At 35.9% G+C, this 20,707-nt stretch overlaps 2 protein-coding genes across 7 annotated transcripts in view; one reads left to right on the forward strand and one right to left on the reverse strand.

Annotated features, from left to right (window-relative positions):
- Positions 1-6,242, reverse strand: part of zhx3a (zinc fingers and homeoboxes 3a) — a 17,222-nt gene extending 10,980 nt beyond the window's left edge. Inside the window, exon 1 of one of the 3 annotated variants that reach the window (XM_087273727.1) lies at positions 6,178-6,242. The gene's annotated coding sequence lies outside the window, so the exon portion shown is untranslated. Of the gene's footprint in view, positions 1-54; positions 2,355-6,177 lie in introns of those variants that run through there. The other 2 variants (XM_087273726.1, XM_087273728.1) reach the window with 2 other exon arrangements.
- A 112-nt stretch (positions 6,243-6,354) lies between these two features.
- Positions 6,355-16,314, forward strand: sack1d (scaffolding CK1 anchoring protein D). 4 transcript variants are annotated; one of them, XM_087272309.1, is made up of 5 exons: positions 6,355-6,441; positions 6,498-6,973; positions 9,409-9,576; positions 9,693-9,817; positions 14,867-16,314. In XM_087272309.1, exons 2-5 carry the CDS (start codon positions 6,500-6,502, stop codon positions 15,702-15,704), a joined length of 1,605 nt encoding a protein of 534 aa, XP_087128435.1. In that variant the 5' UTR covers positions 6,355-6,441; positions 6,498-6,499; the 3' UTR covers positions 15,705-16,314.
- The last annotated feature ends 4,393 nt before the right edge of the window (positions 16,315-20,707 follow it).

Consider the following 20,707-nt stretch of genomic DNA (forward strand, 5'->3'; position numbering starts at 1 on the left):
CGAGTACTACAGAACGCTGGGTGCCATCAGAAGTGCCCACTTTGCCCCCCTTACCTCGATGACTGCTGCACGGACTCTTGGGAGGCCAGTCTGCGCTGCCACTCATGTGTTAACATTGCCATAGCAACCCCTCTCCTTTCCCTTTCCTTGCCCACAACACACAGAGGGGACTAAATCCTCTATTCTTCACCAAAAAACACTCACTTGGGGGACATTTTTTTTGTAGCCCTCCAACCCAAAAGAGAGAAAACTCCAAATATTTTATTTGACTGTGCTATTTGTTTATGCCAACATACAAATTGGAAACAAATGAGACTGTCCGTCCCTTTTTCCGCTCTGTAATCATGGCAGATTTTTTTTTTCATGAACAAGAGCACCCCAGAATTTTACAAAGGCGCTACTTGCGCTTTCTGAATTACTTTGCCAGTCTTGCGACACAGAAATCTGCGCGCAACAGATTCGGAAATTCGCATTTAAAATAAGTACTTTTCACGCCTCAGACAGCAGAGAAATAATCACTGATGTGATGTGCTGAGTTTGATCACCGGTGCGACACACTCATTAGTTACAAAAAAAGAAAGATGGCGGAGCACCATGAATTGTACTGAGTCAAGTGCCAGGTCTCGGCGAATGCCAGGCTCCTCCATACAAAACGGCGCTGGAACAGCTGAAACACTTGTATGGCCGTCACTCCGCTGTTAAGCCAAAAGTTTGCCTCAAAAAGTACTGAGGTTAATACGGGCTTTTCAGGGAGGTTTGGGGAGAAATACTCCTATTGTGGAGCTGTTGTTCATCCACTCTTTAGATTTACAAATTTAATAAGGTAATGTGAGATATCACAGAAGGGCATTTTCTGTTATTACATGCACAGTGAGCTTTTCATTATAAATAATTTAATCATTTTGACTGCTTTTATAGCACGGATAGAGGACGTAGAGCCTCCATAATTATAATTCTGCTTCGAAATCCAGTTGGCATTAGGCAGACGATTCTCCTCTCCTAATTCAAGGAATATTACATAAACCGACAGCTTTTACTGGAAATCAACATACAATAAAGGGACTTAACGTTTCAGTGCTCGCAGTCACTCACGCCATTCAGATTGGACACACAATAATAAAGCTGCAAACTGTGCATGCATGTGCGAAAGGCATTTTCTTCAGTCTGTAGGCGCAGATACTTTTGGGAAGGTCACGTTCTAGATGGTTTACTTTTCTAATTGCTCAAATTCAGGATGAAAGGCAATATTGCCCTGCCTTATTACAACACTGCAGACCAGAACACCATTCCCACAGGAGAACAGAGGTTCACCCAAAACCCATTGCATGCTCAGCGACCTACAGCAAGCATGCATCCATCCAATATTATTCAGCATGTTAACTTGAAGAGAAAAGTAGTGTGGTTCAGCAAAAAAGTGATGGTTAGTGTACGGCCAGAGAGTTGAGCTGAAACACCCTGAGAGCCTTTCATTCTAAATAATGATTTATAATGTGTGGTATCAGAGCCAGGGTTATGATCTGGAGTTAAATCTGAGTTTGAGTACATTCTGTACCCATTAACAGTTGATAGCGCGTGCTTTTCCAGATCTGCGCCAGCTCTGAACTACAGGCACCCCCGAAGGGCTCGCCATCGTAAAGATGACTTTTGGAAATCGATCAATGCGCCAATATTTCCGTGCTCCTCGGTCCTCGTTTTGAAGTAGAAATCGGACGCGTGACGCTCGGAAACGGACACACTATAGTAACATCCCATAGGCACGTTGTAGCGTGCGAATAATCAAATTGGAAGCAGACGAGAACATTGAGTAACAAAACTGTAACAAACTGGTAAGTTAACCCTTTCGCTTCGTATCGAGGCACTAGTAACCTCCATCCGGCGAGACGTTTCTCGGGAGTTTGAGTGCGTGTAGCGCGGCGCAATATTTTGGCTATTACCAAAAATTTTAACTAAGCACTCCCATCTACTGTCGCCATTTTATACATAGAGGCGACTTCACGCGCCGCATATGAGTAGAATAACAAGGCACGCTTCTCTCTACCAAAACTACTTTTGAGGAGTGTTCGCGTCACCTAAATAAATCGCTTTCACTTCTTCGAAAAGTCAAAGTTCCCTACCTTTTCGTCGGCTCTGCTGACTGCGAATGGAAATCCGTTATTGATACAGAAATGAATAACATTTAGGTTTCTCTCCGCTCCGGGTCTCGGGGGAACAGGAGGGGCCGAGACCTCTCCTCAGATGAACCCTGTGAACTAACGTGAACCCTCCGGGTCACGGCGATAAGGAGCATCTACTGCTTTATGGCACACTGATTATGTGCCCGGCTGACATGGGCGCTGCTGGAGTGGCGAGAAGGGAAAGAAATGTACGCCAGGCGCTCTCAAATAAGGGCACGTGATTAAAACGCGTCACCCAAACCCAAAATCCTGATCCTACCCCTCTCTGTTCTAGGACGGGCTGAGCAGACACACTGAAGGGAGTGACTCATGCGCAAATGTCTAATATAGCCAGAAATATGGAGCAGCGCTTTCGGTCAGTAGGTCGTATAAGGACGAGGGGGAAAACAACCTACTATAGCGATCACGAGCATGTGCCTCTACTACATAGTCACACACTACACACGCGTGTTTATGAATAGGAACAGCAGATAGATATTGCGCGCAATGTTACGATGGAATAAAACAGAGCGGAACAGAATCTACGCGCGACCAAATTAAAAAGGCATATGCAAAGCGTGCTATTAACACAGAATAGGATGGGAAATGTGAAATTAATAGGATTTCTGTTGCTTTAAAAATGTAAGTGCAACATGCAGTTTAAAACATATTGCTAAACATGAATAGAAAATACGAGTCACGAGACCAAAATGTCAATTATTAAGCAACCACAATAAAATGTTTAGTATTAGAACAACGTAGAGTAGAAGGTAATACAATAATATAATCTTTATTGGCACACCATGGCCAGGTGTGAAAAAAAATAAAATTGCAGTATGCAACAGAATTTATATTATTCGACAATGATAGAACAGAATAAAAATAAAATCTTGAAGCCAAATAAAATCGTATTAGTAATTTCTGAGCAACATACAATGTTATTACTCGAACATAATAAAACAGAATAATATCTCAGTTGCTACACCACGACCAGGGAAAATGAAATTGCAATACAAAACAAATATTACAACCAAACAAAACAGTATGACAGAACAAGAATGATCAGGATATTACATAGAATAGAATAGAATAGAATAGAATAGAATAGAATAGAATAGAATAGAATAGAATAGAATAGAATATGACTTCCATCACACATGGCCAGGCAGAATCAATGCAATAGAATACAAACTGTTCGTGCATAGTATTATCCACAAAACAGGAAGTCCTGTTGTGCAACATACAGTAAAACGAGCATTTCTTTCTATTATATTAAAACTCTATAACCAGAATGGTTGTTCTTGCTTTAATATTTCAGTACTAATCGCCAAATATACAATATACAAATATATAAATGTGCACAGCTGCATGCACGTGTCCTTGATTCTGTTGTATTTACTACTGACACCAATAATGTTTCTGAAACTGATTACATTTTTTAGAGAGGGTCATATAAGGTGAAAGTAAATCTGAGAGTTCCCACAGCCTACTGTTCTGCTCTCTTAACTGATAACAAACAGACGAGCGGAGTGCAACAAACACCAGCCCGTCTTTTATCAACAGGTTGTGTGATACTCCGTACTTGTATCTGGCCACATAAAATGTGTATAATGTTTCTGAGTCTTTTCTTTTCTAAGGAACGTGGTGGTAGACCTGCTATCCAGGGGCTCCCCCTCACGCCACAGTGGCAATTACACCTTCAGACGTGCAGCGTTTTTGACAGTACAGGCAGAGATGAATCTGATTGGATAAAGCCTGAAAACACCTACTGTCCATTACGAGACGGTTGCCATGCGGTTTGGGCTTTTCCTTCATTAAGGCCTCAGCCCAAATTTGTCATTTCCCTTTGAGAACACATGGCAGACATAGCTATGCTTTTAAAACATTATTTACAGGAGACTGGGATTATTTATTAAAACCACTGTATCCTAGTAATAGGATTTGAACATCCAGTGGCATGTACATCTGTGTTTTCTCTTGCAGTGATTTGATTTGTTGGGTTTTAACACCTATTGAAAAATTAATTATGCAAATTAGTTTTTTTTTGACATTTGCCCACCAAATTATACATAATATAATATAAATATAATTATAATTTTTATCAACTAAATTGTATTTTTACAACTATACAACTTTTCTACTATAAAACTGAAAGGCAGAGAGAAGTGTAGGGTCAGGTTGAGACATGTCATATATTTTAATATATATATTATAGCATTTGATGCTCAAAATAATGATTTAAAATTGTATGTTGTGTTTCTTATAGTTTTGCATTATGAATAATTTAGTTTTATAATCATTTTGTAGTTTAACTTTGCTGAAAAGCTTACAATGACAGGCTGACTATGTAGGACAATGTCCTTTTTGACAGAAAGTCAGTGTGACTCCATACAGGCATATATTTCAATTATACTGTGTGTTTCTGGTATTCACAACATTGTGGGTACATTTAAGTATGGTATGTCTTATTTTTATAAAATAGCTTAAAATATTATCTGTGAATATTAAATATCTGTGAATATTAATATTAAAAATATTACTGTAGGAGTAAACATTAAACATGGAAAAACAACATTGTGTCAAGACAAATGACCATTTTTAGATTCTGTAATCAAAAGTGAAATATTATTGTGTTAAATTAACAGTTGTTTGATTATTAGTTATAGCATAGATGTTGTTTTTATTAATCATAGAGAATGACTGTATACACCTATGGAAAAATTAAGAGATGTCTTCTCAGTTTCTTTTAACATGTGTGGGTTTCATTCATTCATTTTGTTTTTGGCTTAGTCCCTTTATTATTTAGAGGTCACTATAGCGGAATGAACCGCCAACTTATCCAGCATATGTTTTACGCAGCGGATTCCCTTCCAGCTGCAACCCAACACTGGGAAACATGTATGGGTTTCAGTAAAATGATCATTTTTAATTTATTCCATAAATGTATAACATCATTTCATCTCAATTAAAAAAAAAAGTCAATCAGAGCACTTGGTTCATAAAATGAAAATTGGTGAGTATATCAAATGTTTTCAGTTTTTATAATTGGTTTATTCCACCAATTACTTTTTTTTTACTTTTCTGATCTAAAATGATGGTATAGTGTTGTTTAAAATTTAATATAATCTGTCAGAAAACATCCCGGGCGACATGGTGGCTCAGTGTCACCTCACAGCAAGAAGGTTGCTAGTTCGAGTCACTTGTTGGGTCAGTTGGCATTTCTGTGTGGAGTTTGCATGGTCTCCCCATGTTCGAGTGGGTTTCCTCTGGATGCTCTAGTTTTCCCCACAATCCAAACACATGCGCTATAGGTGAATTGAAAACTAATCTGGCCGTAGTGTATGTGTGTGAATGCAAGGGTGTATGGGTTTTCCAAGTGCAGGGTTGCGGCTGGAAGGGCATCCACTGCGTAAAACACATGTTGGATAAGTTGGTAGTTCATTCCGCTGTGGCGACCCCAGATTAATATAGGAACTAAACTAAAAAGAAAATGAATAAAATATTCTGTGTTTTTGTTATTTTATAGCCTACAAAATATTTTCTCTGAGTAAAAGAAAGATTTGTTTTGTTCCATAAACTACCAATAAAGTTTGCTCTGTATTTAAAATATAAAGGTTGCCATTTCAAGCCTTAAATCATAAAGGTGCTATCTTTTCAGAGATATTACATTACTTTTTGGACATTTTGATTAAAAAAAGTTCATAAATGAATATCTGATTGATTAACAAATGAAACCATGTATTATCCTACTGACTAATTGTCATTTTATCACTTTAAAGTTCTAAATATATATATATATATATATTTAATGTAAATTTTAATACATTTTAATCATCAGAAACTTCTTATTATCAAAGAAACTGGGAATTTTGTAAGTCTCGTGTTTTACACACTATGCTGCCACATTGTATAGCCTTACTGTATATCAAAATACAAGTTCAAAAGCAAAATGCGTTATGAAAACGAGCGGCTTAAACATCTTGCCATAACTTTTATACTGTCTGTTTATATGAAGTATTATTACCTGTACTTTATGAGGCCATTTAGTTTCACAACACCACCGGGCGTGAACATTACAACACACAGACTGTAAAAAAAAGCAAAAATCACCCACGCCGCTTTTGTTTGCCTCCAAATTCAAACTCTTGACCAATAGACGCAGAGCACACTGTCCAATAGCGTTCTTTCTCAGCAGACACGTGACGTCACAACTAGACTGGCAACAACGTAGCAACCAATGGTGGCTCTGCAGCTGTGGGACGAGTCTACTGGAAAGTACAGCTTACAGGTGGGTGATTTTCATATTTGGGAACGCTTGTGCGTGTGAGACTGAGAAACTTTTAGTCATGGCTCTTTCCCAGTGTCTCGAGGACTCACCAGGCTGGCGCACACCGAGGAAAGAGCAGGACTCGAACCTTAACGAGCTCTACAATGAGAGACACCGACTGGCTTTGGAGGAGCTGGTGGCCGGGGGAGTGCAGTCATTCATGGGCTTCCTCAAGAAAGAGAGAATGCCCAACTTTCTATCCGAAGACGAGATCAGGAGGGTTTCTCGCGCGGCTGTGGTGCCCAAAACAATCTCAATCAACGGAGACGATTCTCATCTGGATCAGTCGGGCACCCTGGACTGCTCATCTGTCACTTACTTCCCGGAGGTCTCTGACATTGAGCCCCCGGTGCTGGAAAACGGCTGGCCGGCGTTCACTACAGGCTCGTACCGCGGAGTAACGCGAGCGGTCGCCTACTTCCAGCCGAGCTATGGAGAGTGCATTTACAGCTGCAAAGAAGCGGCCAGGAGGATGATCAGAAATGCCAAGGAGGTAACGTTATTGCTGATATAAAGAAATAGATTTGAATATTTTTTCCCCTTTTGCCTTGTTAAAGCTTCTTGATTCTTGTTGGTGAATTTAAGTGTTGTAATAATTAATCAGTTCATTCTTATTGACGCTAACGTTAGTGTTTGGGAAAAAGTAACGTTAATAGATTAAAATCTAAAGTCTTTTTAGGTAGCTAAAGGTGTTAGTTACTTTATAATTAAAGTTAAAGTAAGCGTTATGCTATTATTACATCTTTATTAGAGTAAGATATACTAATAATAATATATACTAATAGTAATATATACAGTAATATATGACTTTTTTTTTGCTCAACAGACATCCATGCTAACTAATCTAAAGCAATTTTTTATGAATATATATCTCTTAAGGTCAAGACCAAAATTACATTTTTAACCTTTTACATTTTTAAGTATATTCACCATAGTTTTACCAAAGCATTTGTTGTGGATAAAACTTTGCTGCACATTTTCAATAATAAAACCATGCAAAAATATCGTAAGGGAGGAAATTCAGGGTTTCTGCAAACCCACAGAAGACTTAATTAATACTTTTACAGTTTAAGACCTTAAAAAGATCTGAAAATCAGTGCAGACAACCTCAAATGCAAAGTAATGGCATAAAAAACTGCATGATTCTTGCATGATCCTCAGTTATTTTTTTTTTTCAAATATCAAAAATACATATTTTACAGACAGTTAAAGTCAGAATTATTAGTCCCCTGTTTATTTTTTTTCCTCCAATTTCTATTTAATGGAGATTTTTTTCAACATATTTCTAAACATAACAGTTTTAATAAGTCATTTCTAATAACTGATTTAATTTATCTAAGCCATGATGACAGTAAATAATATTTGACTATATATATTTTCAGGATGTTTCTATACAGCTTAAAGTGACATTTAAAGGGTTAACTAGGTTAATTAGGTGAACTAGGCAGGTTAGGGTAAGTTATTTATTGTATAACGATGCTTTGTTCTGTAGACTATCAGAAATTTAGTTTAAAGGGGCTAATGATTTTTACCCTAAATTTTTTTTTAAATTAAAAACTGCTTTTATTCTTTCCAAAATAAAACAAATAAGACTTTCTCCAGAAGAAAAAATATTATCAGACATACTGTGTAAATTGTTCTGTTCATTTAGGAAATATTTAAAAAAAGAAAAATAATAATTCTGACTTCAACTGTATATTTACTTTACTAAAAAAATAACAAAGTATTTTTGAGAAATTGAGAAATAAGCAAGAAAAATAATATGAATCATTGAGATGTACAAATTATTTATATGTCTGAATTCTTAAATTTACACACTAATTTAAAAAACATATTTTCGTGTGTGTGTGTGTGTGTGTGCACGCACGCAATCAAAAGTTACTGTACCTGCTTTTCTATATTCTAGTGTCTGTGAGCAGAGCTATTATTCTTTTGTGTAAGCGTAAAGTGAATTAAAAGTCATGAAGTGTTTCTAATAATATGGTATGCTGCTCATATTTAAGAATATCTGGATGTATCTGTTCCCTTCATGCGTTACATTTTTATTATTTGCTTTGTTTAAAAATCTTAAAATATTAATTTCTCAGTTGATTTCCAGTTAGCTATTTTTTACAAGTGTATATTTCGAGTAACTACACAGTCCAGTTTTCATAGTTCATATTTAATTGGCTTAAAGAAAAACAGTAATGAATAGTAACTAGAAACAGATGCTTACCTTTGCTGGATTCATTTAAAATAATTGGATAAAAAAATAGATGTTAGTAATTTATAAGCAATGTTCAAATGGATTGCCATAATATGTCTTAATTAATTTTTATTTTATTTGTTGTTATTAAGTTTGGAAATTAATTTGTTCTCAGATTTCCCAATATTCAAGATGATTAAAATAAAACAAACAACCAAGCAAGAGCAATGGAAAGAATACTGATGGTTTGGTGATTATGATGATAAAAATATCTCTCCGTTTCATTTGGTATGAATCAAAAGATGAGCCTTTGGGTTTTCATGTGATAGAAGAAATAGTGTGTGGCTTATTCAAAGTAGTTGGATCTGAATCTGCAGTGAGGAATGATAAGAATGTGCTGAAGCGTCGATCACACATGGGTCTGAACCTGGAGGTGCCACAACAGGCTCTTTCAAATGAAGGGCTTTTTTTGAGTTGAATGTATCGAGGTTACACCTGCAGGCAGCCTGGATCTGTTCCAGCTTGCATGTGTTTAAAGGCCAAATGTAATAAGAAAGCATCAAGGTGTGTAGCCAGCGGCTGTTCGGTCATGACACTCATACGAATGAGCTTGAACACTGATGGTTTTCAAACTCTAAGCTGTTTCCTATTTTCTATAACCAGACTTTAGGTCATACATTTTTATTTGCATGGAGAATCATTAAGCGACTGTATTGTTAATCGGAAGTGATTTTTATCCTTAGGTGATCGCCATTGTGACAGACTCTATGACAGACCTGGACATCTTCCATGATCTGCGGGAAGCTTGCACACGCCGCAGAGTCCCTGTTTATATTCTTTTAGACCAGTCTTCTGTTGCCTCTTTCTTACAGATGTGCAAAAACCTTTGTGTACACCTGGATGAACTCCTGGTATGAGTCCACAGATATACATTATAACTACATTAATTATGTCATTTATTACATTATATATATATATATAGTTAACTGCACCTCTTTTAATGATTTTTTTTTTTTTTTTGTTTAAGCAAATGAAAGTACGGACCATAACAGGCTCTACCTACTACATGCGATCAGGTGCTCGGATCACAGGAAAGGTTCATGAGCGTTTTATGCTGATCGATGGGAACAAAGTGGCAACAGGTTCCTACAGGTGATGAAGCCTTTTCCTCACATCTTGAAGATCTTCATGGGATAGTTCACCATTAAATAAACGAGTCCACTGTAATGTCATTCAGATCCATTGGCTATATGCACTTGGACTTTTAATTTCAGCCAGCCAGCATCAGCACTTCTGATGTATTGTCTTTCCATTATAAAATTGCCACATTTAAGATCTGATTTCTTTAAAAATCAAGGATCTTCCACTATAACGTGGGTCTCAGACTAGACAAGAAGCACTGCATTAAATTCCATTTCCCCTGCCATGTCTTTAAAATATGACTGTTTACTTTACCCCAGTATTTTCAATGGAGTTTCTGCGCTCGCCTGCTAATCCTAATGGTGCTAGCAGTTACAAGTTTTTTATAACTAAATGAATGCTTAAGCCTAGTTAACTTAATGTATTGTAATTACATTACAACATCGATGCTGTAAAAGTAACCTTAAGAAATTAGAAATGGTCACATTAAACTTTCACCGAAATTGTTTGCACTTTACAAGGTCCATTTGTTACATAGTTTCAATCAAATTCCTACAAACACAATCTAGCACACAATTCTTGACAGCAATTTAAACCCTATTTTTATTAGGCATGGGCCATATTAGATTCTGACGGTTTAATAACCTTGGAAATAAATATCACGGTTTCCCTGTATCACGGTATTGAGATTACTGCTCTAAAATTTATTCTTTATAAATGTCTTGGTAAAAAACAAAACCTTTTCCCCCTTTGACACAATATAATTTAATTTGAGAAACATTTAAAGTATTTTGGAACAGTAAACATGTCGGGCTAAATAATTCAAATGAATGATTGACTTCTGCTGTTCTGTCTTCATTTGTTTCAAAAACACTTATTTCTTTACAATTAAAACGGCATCTTTGGATATGTTTTCTGCTGGAGATAGTGCTGTCCTAAAAAACAAAAAAAGTAAATAAAAAAAACTTACTCGTACCTTAGGAACAGTTTGGCAGAAAAGTTTAACGGTTTTAAAACCTTGATTTTTCCAAACTGCGGTATACCTTGAAAACGGTAATCGTCCCATGCCTAATTTTTGATTGCTTTAAATAAGAAAATAAATACCTCACAGATTAGAAAAATATACAATAAATTGGTGGCTGGGTGATATATTGTTACTGTGCAATAATAACTGAAAAGGAATTCGTTATTGCATGTTTAGTGCAACAAATGGCCATGGCCTGTTTACTAAGACTAAGGGAAATCGCTGAAGACAGACTAGTAATGTAACTGGAGCACTTGTTGTAACCGTTTTTGTATTGCCTTGCAAATGTGAGTACAGAATAACTCCATGTAGCAAATACCTCTGAAAAATTAACAGCCTTAGCCAGCTAACAGTCTACTCCAGATCCTAAAACTTCCTGCAAACATAACTCATTACCATGGAGGCGCTATAAGCCTTAGACTAGGAAAATGAAACTAAAATATACAAATAACATAAAGTAATGTCATGAAATGCTTAGTCTTGTTAAATATATTGGTCTGCATATATAAAAATAGGATTGACTTTATGACTGACAGTAATTATACAGCTTAAAGCAATATCTGCTTTATTAATCCTTTTTACGACATTGCTCTACAAGCAGCTTCCCATTGGGTCCTAGTGTCTGCCCAATAAGAAATAACTGCTGTGTTACACTATTTAAAATTTCACCAAAAACAAATAGTAGCAACAAAGCATTATTTGGTATTATAAAATTACAAGTCTGATTTTAGTTTATGGTGCAAAGCTAACAGGTGGGGAATAAATTCCTCACACCTGACTTTGTAAATAAACACTTCTCAAAAACAGAAAAGATATCGCCATCAGCTCAGATAAAGAGTTTTAAAGTTGTAGAAAAAATAAACAAAATATCATGCATCTTTACTATATTTAACAAAGCCCAAATAAAAGAATAAAGGCAAAGTCCTTTTTCTTAAGTATTAAAATTTATTTATTCTAACTCTTTTCATTGATATTTCTGGCATAACTTTTTATTTAACTATGTCTTGCAATATATTGATAACGTAAACAAAAATTTATACCACCCACCCACAATTAGAACTACCCAAAAAATGTTCAATAAATATTAAGTTTAGCTCTTGTCCTATTCATTTACATGGGGAGAGCGGGATTTCAGACCTCTTCTCCAGTCAGATATTAAAGAGCCCATATTATACATGAAATAAGGTCATATCTTGGTTGTAAGGGTCTCCAACAACAGTCTAATATGCATGCAAGGTCAAAAAACACTTTCATGGTCTTATAATCTGCATTTATTTTTATCTAATTATCCCAGCGACTCCTGTATGAATCGTCCAGTGATTCATTTGTTCCCAAACCCCTCCTTAGCGCGAAGCTAATCTGCGCTGATTGGGCCGATGACAGTCTGTCGCGATTGGTCGACTGCCTTCAGTCAGAGAGGGAAATGGCCAATAGCTAATCAGCAATTTAAAAAGTAATCACAGTTCATACACGCTCGATAGTGTAGAAGTGGACTTTAGCTGCCACACTATGGCGAGTGGATAGTGCCACGGATAACCGAACGAAGGAGACAGTCGTGTACTCGCCATACCACACACACACAAAAACACACACACACCTCCGGATGACAAGCCAGGTTTTAGCCTGAGAACCCGCTCCGTTTTCTGCCCGCCGCGCCCGGTCCCGCTAGAGCGGAGAACACAACCAAATATCACCCAGTATACAGTCCAGACAGCCAAGCTGTCTGTATCAAAACACACACACAGCACAAAGTACATAAAGCTCGTTCGTTCGTTCGCTCTCTCTCTCGCTCTCTCTCTCTCTCCCCGCGCCAGATTTCTGCGGCGCGGGAATACATTTCCGAATAAATCGCGGGAGCAGAACTCTAGCACGGAGCTCCATAAACAAACAGCACGCGTCGCGTTTTTAACGTGACTTTGCACGCGATAAGATAATATATCCAGTTAACCTGATACAGTACTCGCGGTTACAAGTAACAAATCACAACTAAATACATTTGCAAGCTAGAGTAAACGAGGCAACAACTTTAACCGCACGTACTTACACTTGAGAAATGTAGGAAGAAACCCATCCTGACGTCCATCAGTTACTCTTTACTGATCCTTCCTTTAACAAACTCAGATGAAGTATTCTTTGTAGCATGTAGCTTCCAGAAGTTTCCAACTGCTTGGCTATAATGCTGATGTTTCATCTTTGGGTAGAGACTCAATATAATATCCATCTGCAGTGTGACTTCAATCGACCGGCATGTTTGTGTGCGTGTGTTTGTGGGTGTGTGTGTGTGTGTGTCTGGGTTACTGCGTCAGAGGGCGGGGCCTCAGGTTTGAAATCTCCCGGGTTTGCGCGTGCACGTGAAAAACTTTGTTTCGTTCGTACGTCATGGCGAAACACCTAATGAGTCGGTATCAAGGCGACTCGTTTGAAGCACTATGATTCGACTCTTTTATAGATGAATCAACAGTTTTAAACACTGTATTCTTACAGATTTAAGCCTTAGCTGGATACTTCACTTCACTTAGAGCTGTGTTACACACTACATGGAGGGGAATTTTCAAAAACCCATAATATGGGCTCTTTAACATTAAACCTAACCTATCAATGATCCTACATTAAATACTTGTCATTTCGATCAGTTTTAGAGTTGATATTTTCAAAAACCTATATCATTCAGGCATGTGATCAGCCGAGGACAAAAAAGAAAGGAAACCGAGAGACCCCCCACCCAATATATATAATATTATTTTTTATATAGGTTTATAGCTTACTTTGTACCTCAGTGTCAGGACAGATCCACAAACTGCCGCTAGATGGCGCCACTAACTCATTTTAGTGTTCTTGTGTGCACAGAATATATTTTTTCCTGTAATTTAGTAGACGCTTTATCCCACATGATAAATAAACTACTAGTCAGTCAACAATTCCAACTGTAGAAATATTAAGTGCAGTTGAATTGAGCGGCTTAATATGCTTTAACATTCCACCCTGAAAGAAATCTTATACATGCATAAAAGAGTTTATCACTTTCCCTTTCCTTCAGCTTAGTAACTTTTTTAAAATAGTTTTAATTAATTCTAAATTATTTTTTTATACATTTGTAATATCAACTGAACTAATGAAACTTTCAGGTAATACATTTCATGTGCTAGGCTGTAGCACTGACTTACGGAGTTTAATAACAAATGTGCGTCCTGGCTTTATTTATAATGTACACAGAGCACACACATGGTTGTGAGAGCAGAAAAAGTGCACAGCCACGCACACATTCAAAGCGATTTCCCCCCCCCTTAACCAATAATATAAAAAAAACTTCAGATTTATGCAAATTACAGGGGTCGCCCCATTGAGCATGGAAAATATGGAAGATTCACATGCTTGAAAATGATCGTGTCTAAAATGAGATTTTGGGTAAAGTGCATGATTGTGAGTTCTATGCATGGCACAAATGTATTAACTATAGTAGTGCTTGACAACTACAGGAACATATGTGTACTTAAACATCGCCATCTACTGTCCTGGCTTGCATAATACAGCATATTTTGTCATTTTTATAGATTCACGATAATGGGATTCTGACACCGTAGACATTTGCAATTCTTTTCAAATTTTTTTTGGTACAATTTAGTTTAAATGCACACTTAGTCTAAATGCACACTTAAAATCAATCCTACATCCTATAACAGTAGTCATATTTTTCAACTTTACAAAATTTCGAAAACTAAAAAGATTAAAACAAATTTAAACTATTATACTACGCTAGGCTGATATTAAATTAGCACCAGCTAATGTTCGTCAATAATGCATTCATAATTTAATTAATAGGGTTTATCCTAATAAGACTTTACTTTGAACTGTAAACAAAATATTTTATATTTTGCTATGGATTCGACCTTTCAGTAATGTAGAATGATTCTGAATAAATAATGAAAAACATTCACCAATGAAATCAATTTTAACTTTGTAAATGTCAACCAATCAGTCTTTCCTACAGTTCTGTTCCAACCTTTCCTATTTATTTTACCACATTCTTTTACCTACAGGTTCAACTGGACAGATGGCAAACTCAACAGCAGCAACCTTATCGAATTATCAGGCCAGATAACTGAGAAATTCGATGAGGAGTTCCGTATCCTCTACGCTCAGTCTCTACCGCTGCCAGTGAACACGCGAGCCCCCTCTAGTGCCAGAAACTGCAGCTTATATGACCACCTTGTCCTGAAAGCACCTGGAACGCCTCCCTCCTACTTGGCACGAACAACAAAGCCTCAAGCGGAGCGTCTGACGAGCACTCCAGCCAGACTTCAGACCCCAGAGATCCAGCGGATGAATAAAGACATTGAAGAGCCAGACAGAAAGAGTAACCCAGTTTCTGACTCCTCCACTCTAGGTGAAGACCTAGAACTGCCGCTCGCCTCAGCTGACCCTCCTCGCTTGCCGTCAACCACTGTTAACTCTCAGACTCAGACAGTGGATGTGACGATTGTGTCTTGCTGTGATGTCTCGACACAAACTACCTGCCACACGGCTGATGTGAGCGTACAAACATGCAAAGAGCCTCAGAACTCAAAACCCTCAAGTGAACATCAGGAGGTGGACAGTTGCCCGCCGATCTGCCCCCTGCCACAAGATGTCAACTTTAGAGAGTGTTTCCTCAAGATCACCAAAGAGCGACAGCATCACTACAGCTCCATTCGCTCCAAGCTTGACCACATGGTGACACTGCTGTCCCACAAGAGGGAGTTGGTGGATCTCACCAACCTGCCGTTAAGACCCGGCCTGAACAGAGGACGCAAGGCCCAGCAGGAGGCCAGACAGCCAAACACTAACATTGACAGTGGGATTATGGGCACGTGGCCCAAGTCAAGGGGTCTGCAATAACATGAACTCATGAAGATTACCCAAAGATGAGTCAAATATAGACAAATCCAAGCTTTTTAAAATCAAAATAGTCTAGATTTTGAAACATCCCAGCATTTTTTATTGGGTATGTTTTAGTGCAGCACTTTTTGTAAAATCTGATATTTTATATGGTGATATTTGAATATATGCAAGAGACAAATGTGCAAAGATACGGTTTCTTATTTTTGGATGAGGGTTTATTGTCTTTGAATGCTGTATAGTAAAAAAAAAAAAAACAACCAAAGTGCTATGATGAAATCCTGTTCAGAAATGTTTTGTCTTTGTTTGGATGTTTTTCTGTTTCTGGGTTGCTTGAAGTTGTGGAGTACTGATCTTCTTTGTTACACTACTACTGCTTTATCGGTATGAAAACAACAGTCACTCACTTTTGAGTGTTTGATGTGCCTTGAATGATGTTGGTGAAAGGAATGAATCGAAACAATTGTGCTAAATTGGAAACTTTTGGTGTCTTCGATGCGCTCAAGGCATTTGAATATTTCATCAAGGATGCAGAATTGTTTAAAAAACAAAATATGTTAAATTATTCATCATTGGCTTGTTGCAATAAAACAGTTGATTTGATGAACAATTGTTTGTTGTAGATTTTTTTTTTTGCAAGGTTTTGGAACATTTATCAAGGCTCACTCTGTATTAATTTAGCACACACACACACACATACAGTACTTATAGAAAATCATCATACCCCTTTGAAATGATTACTTCGTCATGCAGCCTAAAATCAAATAATTGTTCCAGCCTTTTCCTAATCTGTGCCTTTCTACAACTTTATCCCAAAGGTCGTTTGAAAGCAGGGTGTAATGCAAGTAAAGGTATAGATTTTCAGAGGGTATGATGATTTGGGGCACTGTGTGTGAGTATATATATATATATATATATATATATATATATATATATATATATACACACACACACACACACACACACAAACATACATACACACACACACTATAGTTTTTACACATTATTACATGTAAGAAGGAAAAAAAATTAAACATGATAGACTGATAGGAAATATTCCAGACCTTAAATACTATGGATATATGAATATACGTAAATATGAAGAGTATTAGAGCATTTGCTCCAACCCTCCCCGTCATTCTTTCTCTCTATTCAGATGGAATGGTGGGCCAAATCAAAATCAACTTTGGCCTGTGGGCCCTACTTTGCACATCTCTGGCCTAAAGTGTAATTCAGTGAATTGTAATTAATAGCTTTATTTACAAATAATGACAGTAAAGGCGTCTAAACTGTTACAACAAATGTTTAGAATAAATGCTGTACTATTTTTAGAAATGCAATTGAGAATTTTTTTCTCAAGCGTTACGTCAACATAGTAAATATAATAGGATAATGTGGTGCTGAATACAGTATGATTTTGAAAAATCAGCTTTAAATCAGATTAATAAATTACATTTTCTATTTCTATTATTTTTAATAAATTACATTCCTATAAATAAACACTCTTTTGCCCCTACCCATTCACCTCCACACTCTCCTCATGTACACACATGCTACACATGCACACTTATACTCACCATAATCACTGCACTGTTTAAGATTTAAAATTGGACACATTCACTGCACTTTGTTGCACGAATTGATCTTGAATTGTACATATGCACTGCACAAATACATTTGTATTTATGTTCATACATATATATATATATATATATATATATATATATATATATATATACAGTTGAAGTCAGAATTATTAGCCCCCTTCGATTTTTTTTCTTCTTTTTAAAATATTTTCCAAATTATGTTTAACAGAGCAAGGACATTTTCACAGTATGTCTGATAATATTTTTTCTTTAGGAGAAAGTCTTATTTGTTTTATTTCGGCTAGAATAAAAGCAGTTTTGAATTTTTTATGAACCATTTTAGGGACAAAATTATCAGCCCTTTTAAGCTGTATTTTTTCTCGACAAACCACTGTTATACAATAACTTGCCTAATTACCCTAACCTGCCTAGTTAACTAAATTAACCTAGTTAAGCCTTTAAATGTCACTTTAAGCTGTATAGAAGTGTCTTAAAAATATCGAATAAAATATTATTTACAGTCATCATGGTAAAGATGAAATAAATCAGTTATTAGAAATGAGTTATTAAAATTATTATGTTTAGAAATGTGTTGAACAAATCTTCTCTCCCTTAAACAGAAATTGGGGAAAAAATAAACAAGCGGTCTAATAATTTAGGGGGGCTAATAATACTGACTTCAACTGTATATATATATATATATATATATATATATATATATATATATATATATATATATATATATATATATATATATATATATTATGCATTAGTCTCATTATTAACAACCACCTGTACATATATTTATCTATTGTAAATCTTGGTTCAATTAGTTAATACAAGTTAATACAACCTGTATATAATGTTCATCGTACATCCATCTGTAAATATTACCCATAATCTTTCTATAATTGCACTTCTTTAACTGCAACATACCTATATCCTGCACTTAAACTCTAAACTGCATTTCATTGCCTTGTACACGTTTAATGCCAATGAAGTTTAATTTAATGTAAAGTGATTTAAAATGATTTACTTCACAGTATTATTGTTCTACAGTGCTATTCCTGTAGGCCATTTTAAGCACTGTGTTGCATATTGTGCTTGTTCAATTAAAAACAAGGGTGAATTCAGGCAAACTGGGGCATTCATCTCGTTAAAAAAAAAAAAAGATAAAGCCAGACACAATTTCCAAAACTTTCCGATTTTAAAACAAGGATCTAAAACTTCATGCATAAAATGAATAAACAATGCGCAAAATTCTAGGTTAGTATAAAAAAGTATGTTCATTTGAAAATTCGACTTTCTTACTGAAATAATTTTGCCAGTAATCTTTAACAAAACATTTTGTGAAAAATAATAAACAAATGCGTTTATAGCAAACATGTGTGATCCAGTATCAAGAAACTAGTGAATCTTCCACTTTGACCCCATTGCAGACGCTACTTCAGGCAGATTTAAACAGAGGAAAAAAAATCCCATAAAACAGTTGGTCGTTTCTTTTTTAGGTCAGCAACTCTGTGTTCACACTTTTCAGTGAAAGAGGAATTCTGGGAAGTCTATCCTCATGTTACAGAAATAATAGCCGAGTGCAAACTGAAGGGGGCGCTGTCATCTTACGCCTTGCAAGTGCTTCACGAGACTGACATTAATATCACATTTAAAGACACACTGGTAAATGATTTTGCGTTCTGTAAAATTTATTTATGCTTTGGTTCAGACATTTAGTGTCATTTACAGTACTTTTAATTCGCAAGGACGCTTAATAAACCGGGATATTTATAGATTGTTGCAATAGATGTAGTTTATCTATCTATCTATCTATCTATCTATCTATCTATCTATCTATCTATCTATCTATCTATCTATCTATCTATCTATCTATCTATCTATCTATCTATCTATCTATCTATCTATCTATCTATCTATCTATCTATCTATCTATCTATCTATCTATCTATATTGTTATTACAACCTTTATTTTACCAATAAAGACAATAAAGATTAAAAATCTCTTTTACAAAAAGCCAAGATTAGGCAGTATACATGTCACATGGGTCTAACAGACAACAAACAAAAACTATTGGCAATTAACATGAATCACACATTGACAAACAAACTATTTCAAACATCTACAAGCCTGTGTTTCAATTACTAAATCATTTATACTCTTTTTAAAAGCATTTACTGAAATCAATTCTTTAAACTGCAACGTTGCTTGTAGATTATTCCATGCAAAAACCCTTTTCCCACTTCAGTTTGCACTTTAGGAATAGACAGTAAATAAATATCCTGTGACCAAAGTACAGGTGTTTTACAAATGTAATTCTGGAGATCAAATGGGAGTAAACCCAATAGTGTATTAACAACAACAACAACAACAACAACAACAACAACAACAACAACAACAACAACAACAACAACAACAACAACAAAATACTTTTAAAAAGAAGAAAAAAAAAAGGCTGTCATCATGTATGCATCCTCCACTTTCCAAACCCTTTTGAGTTTTCTTTGTGGAACACAAAAGAAGATATTTTGGAGAATGTTGGAAAGCATTGACTTCCATGTTATTTTTTGTTCCTACAATAGATGTAAATTGCTACCAGTTTCCAACATTCTCCAAAATATCTTCTTTTGTGTTCAGAAAAAAAAAAACACTTATAAAAGTTTGATGCCACTTGAAGGGGAGTAAATGAGTGAATTTTCATCTCTTCAACAAAGCAACAATCATTTTCAACTTACTAACAAGAACAAATGTGCCCTGAACAGCGATCAAGCATATTTGAAATATTTTTTTGAAGGATTGTGTACTAAAGATTGGAAAAATTATTGCTGAAACTTAGCTTTGCCATCAAAAACATTTTAAAATATAATAAAATAAAAACTAAGTGCATTATTAAATCAGTAATATGGTGAAATATGTGCTGATACATAATTATTTTCTTCTTTCAAAAACAAAACTCTTACTGACCGATACTGTATGTTTATAATACTGCCTTGAGGCCTAAATACTGCCAAAATATTGACAAATGACCCATTAGAAGAATACTTTTGGCTGTAATTTTAGAAAGTAAAAGCATGTTTTAACACAATGAATAAACAGGTCATAAATATATTCAATGCCTCCCTGAAAAATTACTGCAAATAAATTAGCATTCAGAAGCAGTTTAATACCTTGAATTATCATACTTTCAAAGGCCACCCCTGAGGTTTAATATTAATAGCGTGATTAAACAGATCAACAAGTGATTGTTGGCGGTTAATTATTTATCTTGTTTAGCTGAGTGTTTTGAGCCTCAGGTTCTGCTTCACGAATGGCCAATGATCTCAGTCAGAAGCACTGCTCTTGAGGAATCAAACATGACGCTGGCTTTTACAGCAGTTGCTACTGTTCATGTTTAATCACTACAGTCT

Source organism: Danio rerio, chromosome 11 (genome assembly GCF_052040795.2).
Source record: "Danio rerio strain M-AB ecotype USA chromosome 11, GRCz13ab, whole genome shotgun sequence".
NCBI classification, from domain to species: Eukaryota; Metazoa; Chordata; class Actinopteri; order Cypriniformes; family Danionidae; genus Danio; species Danio rerio.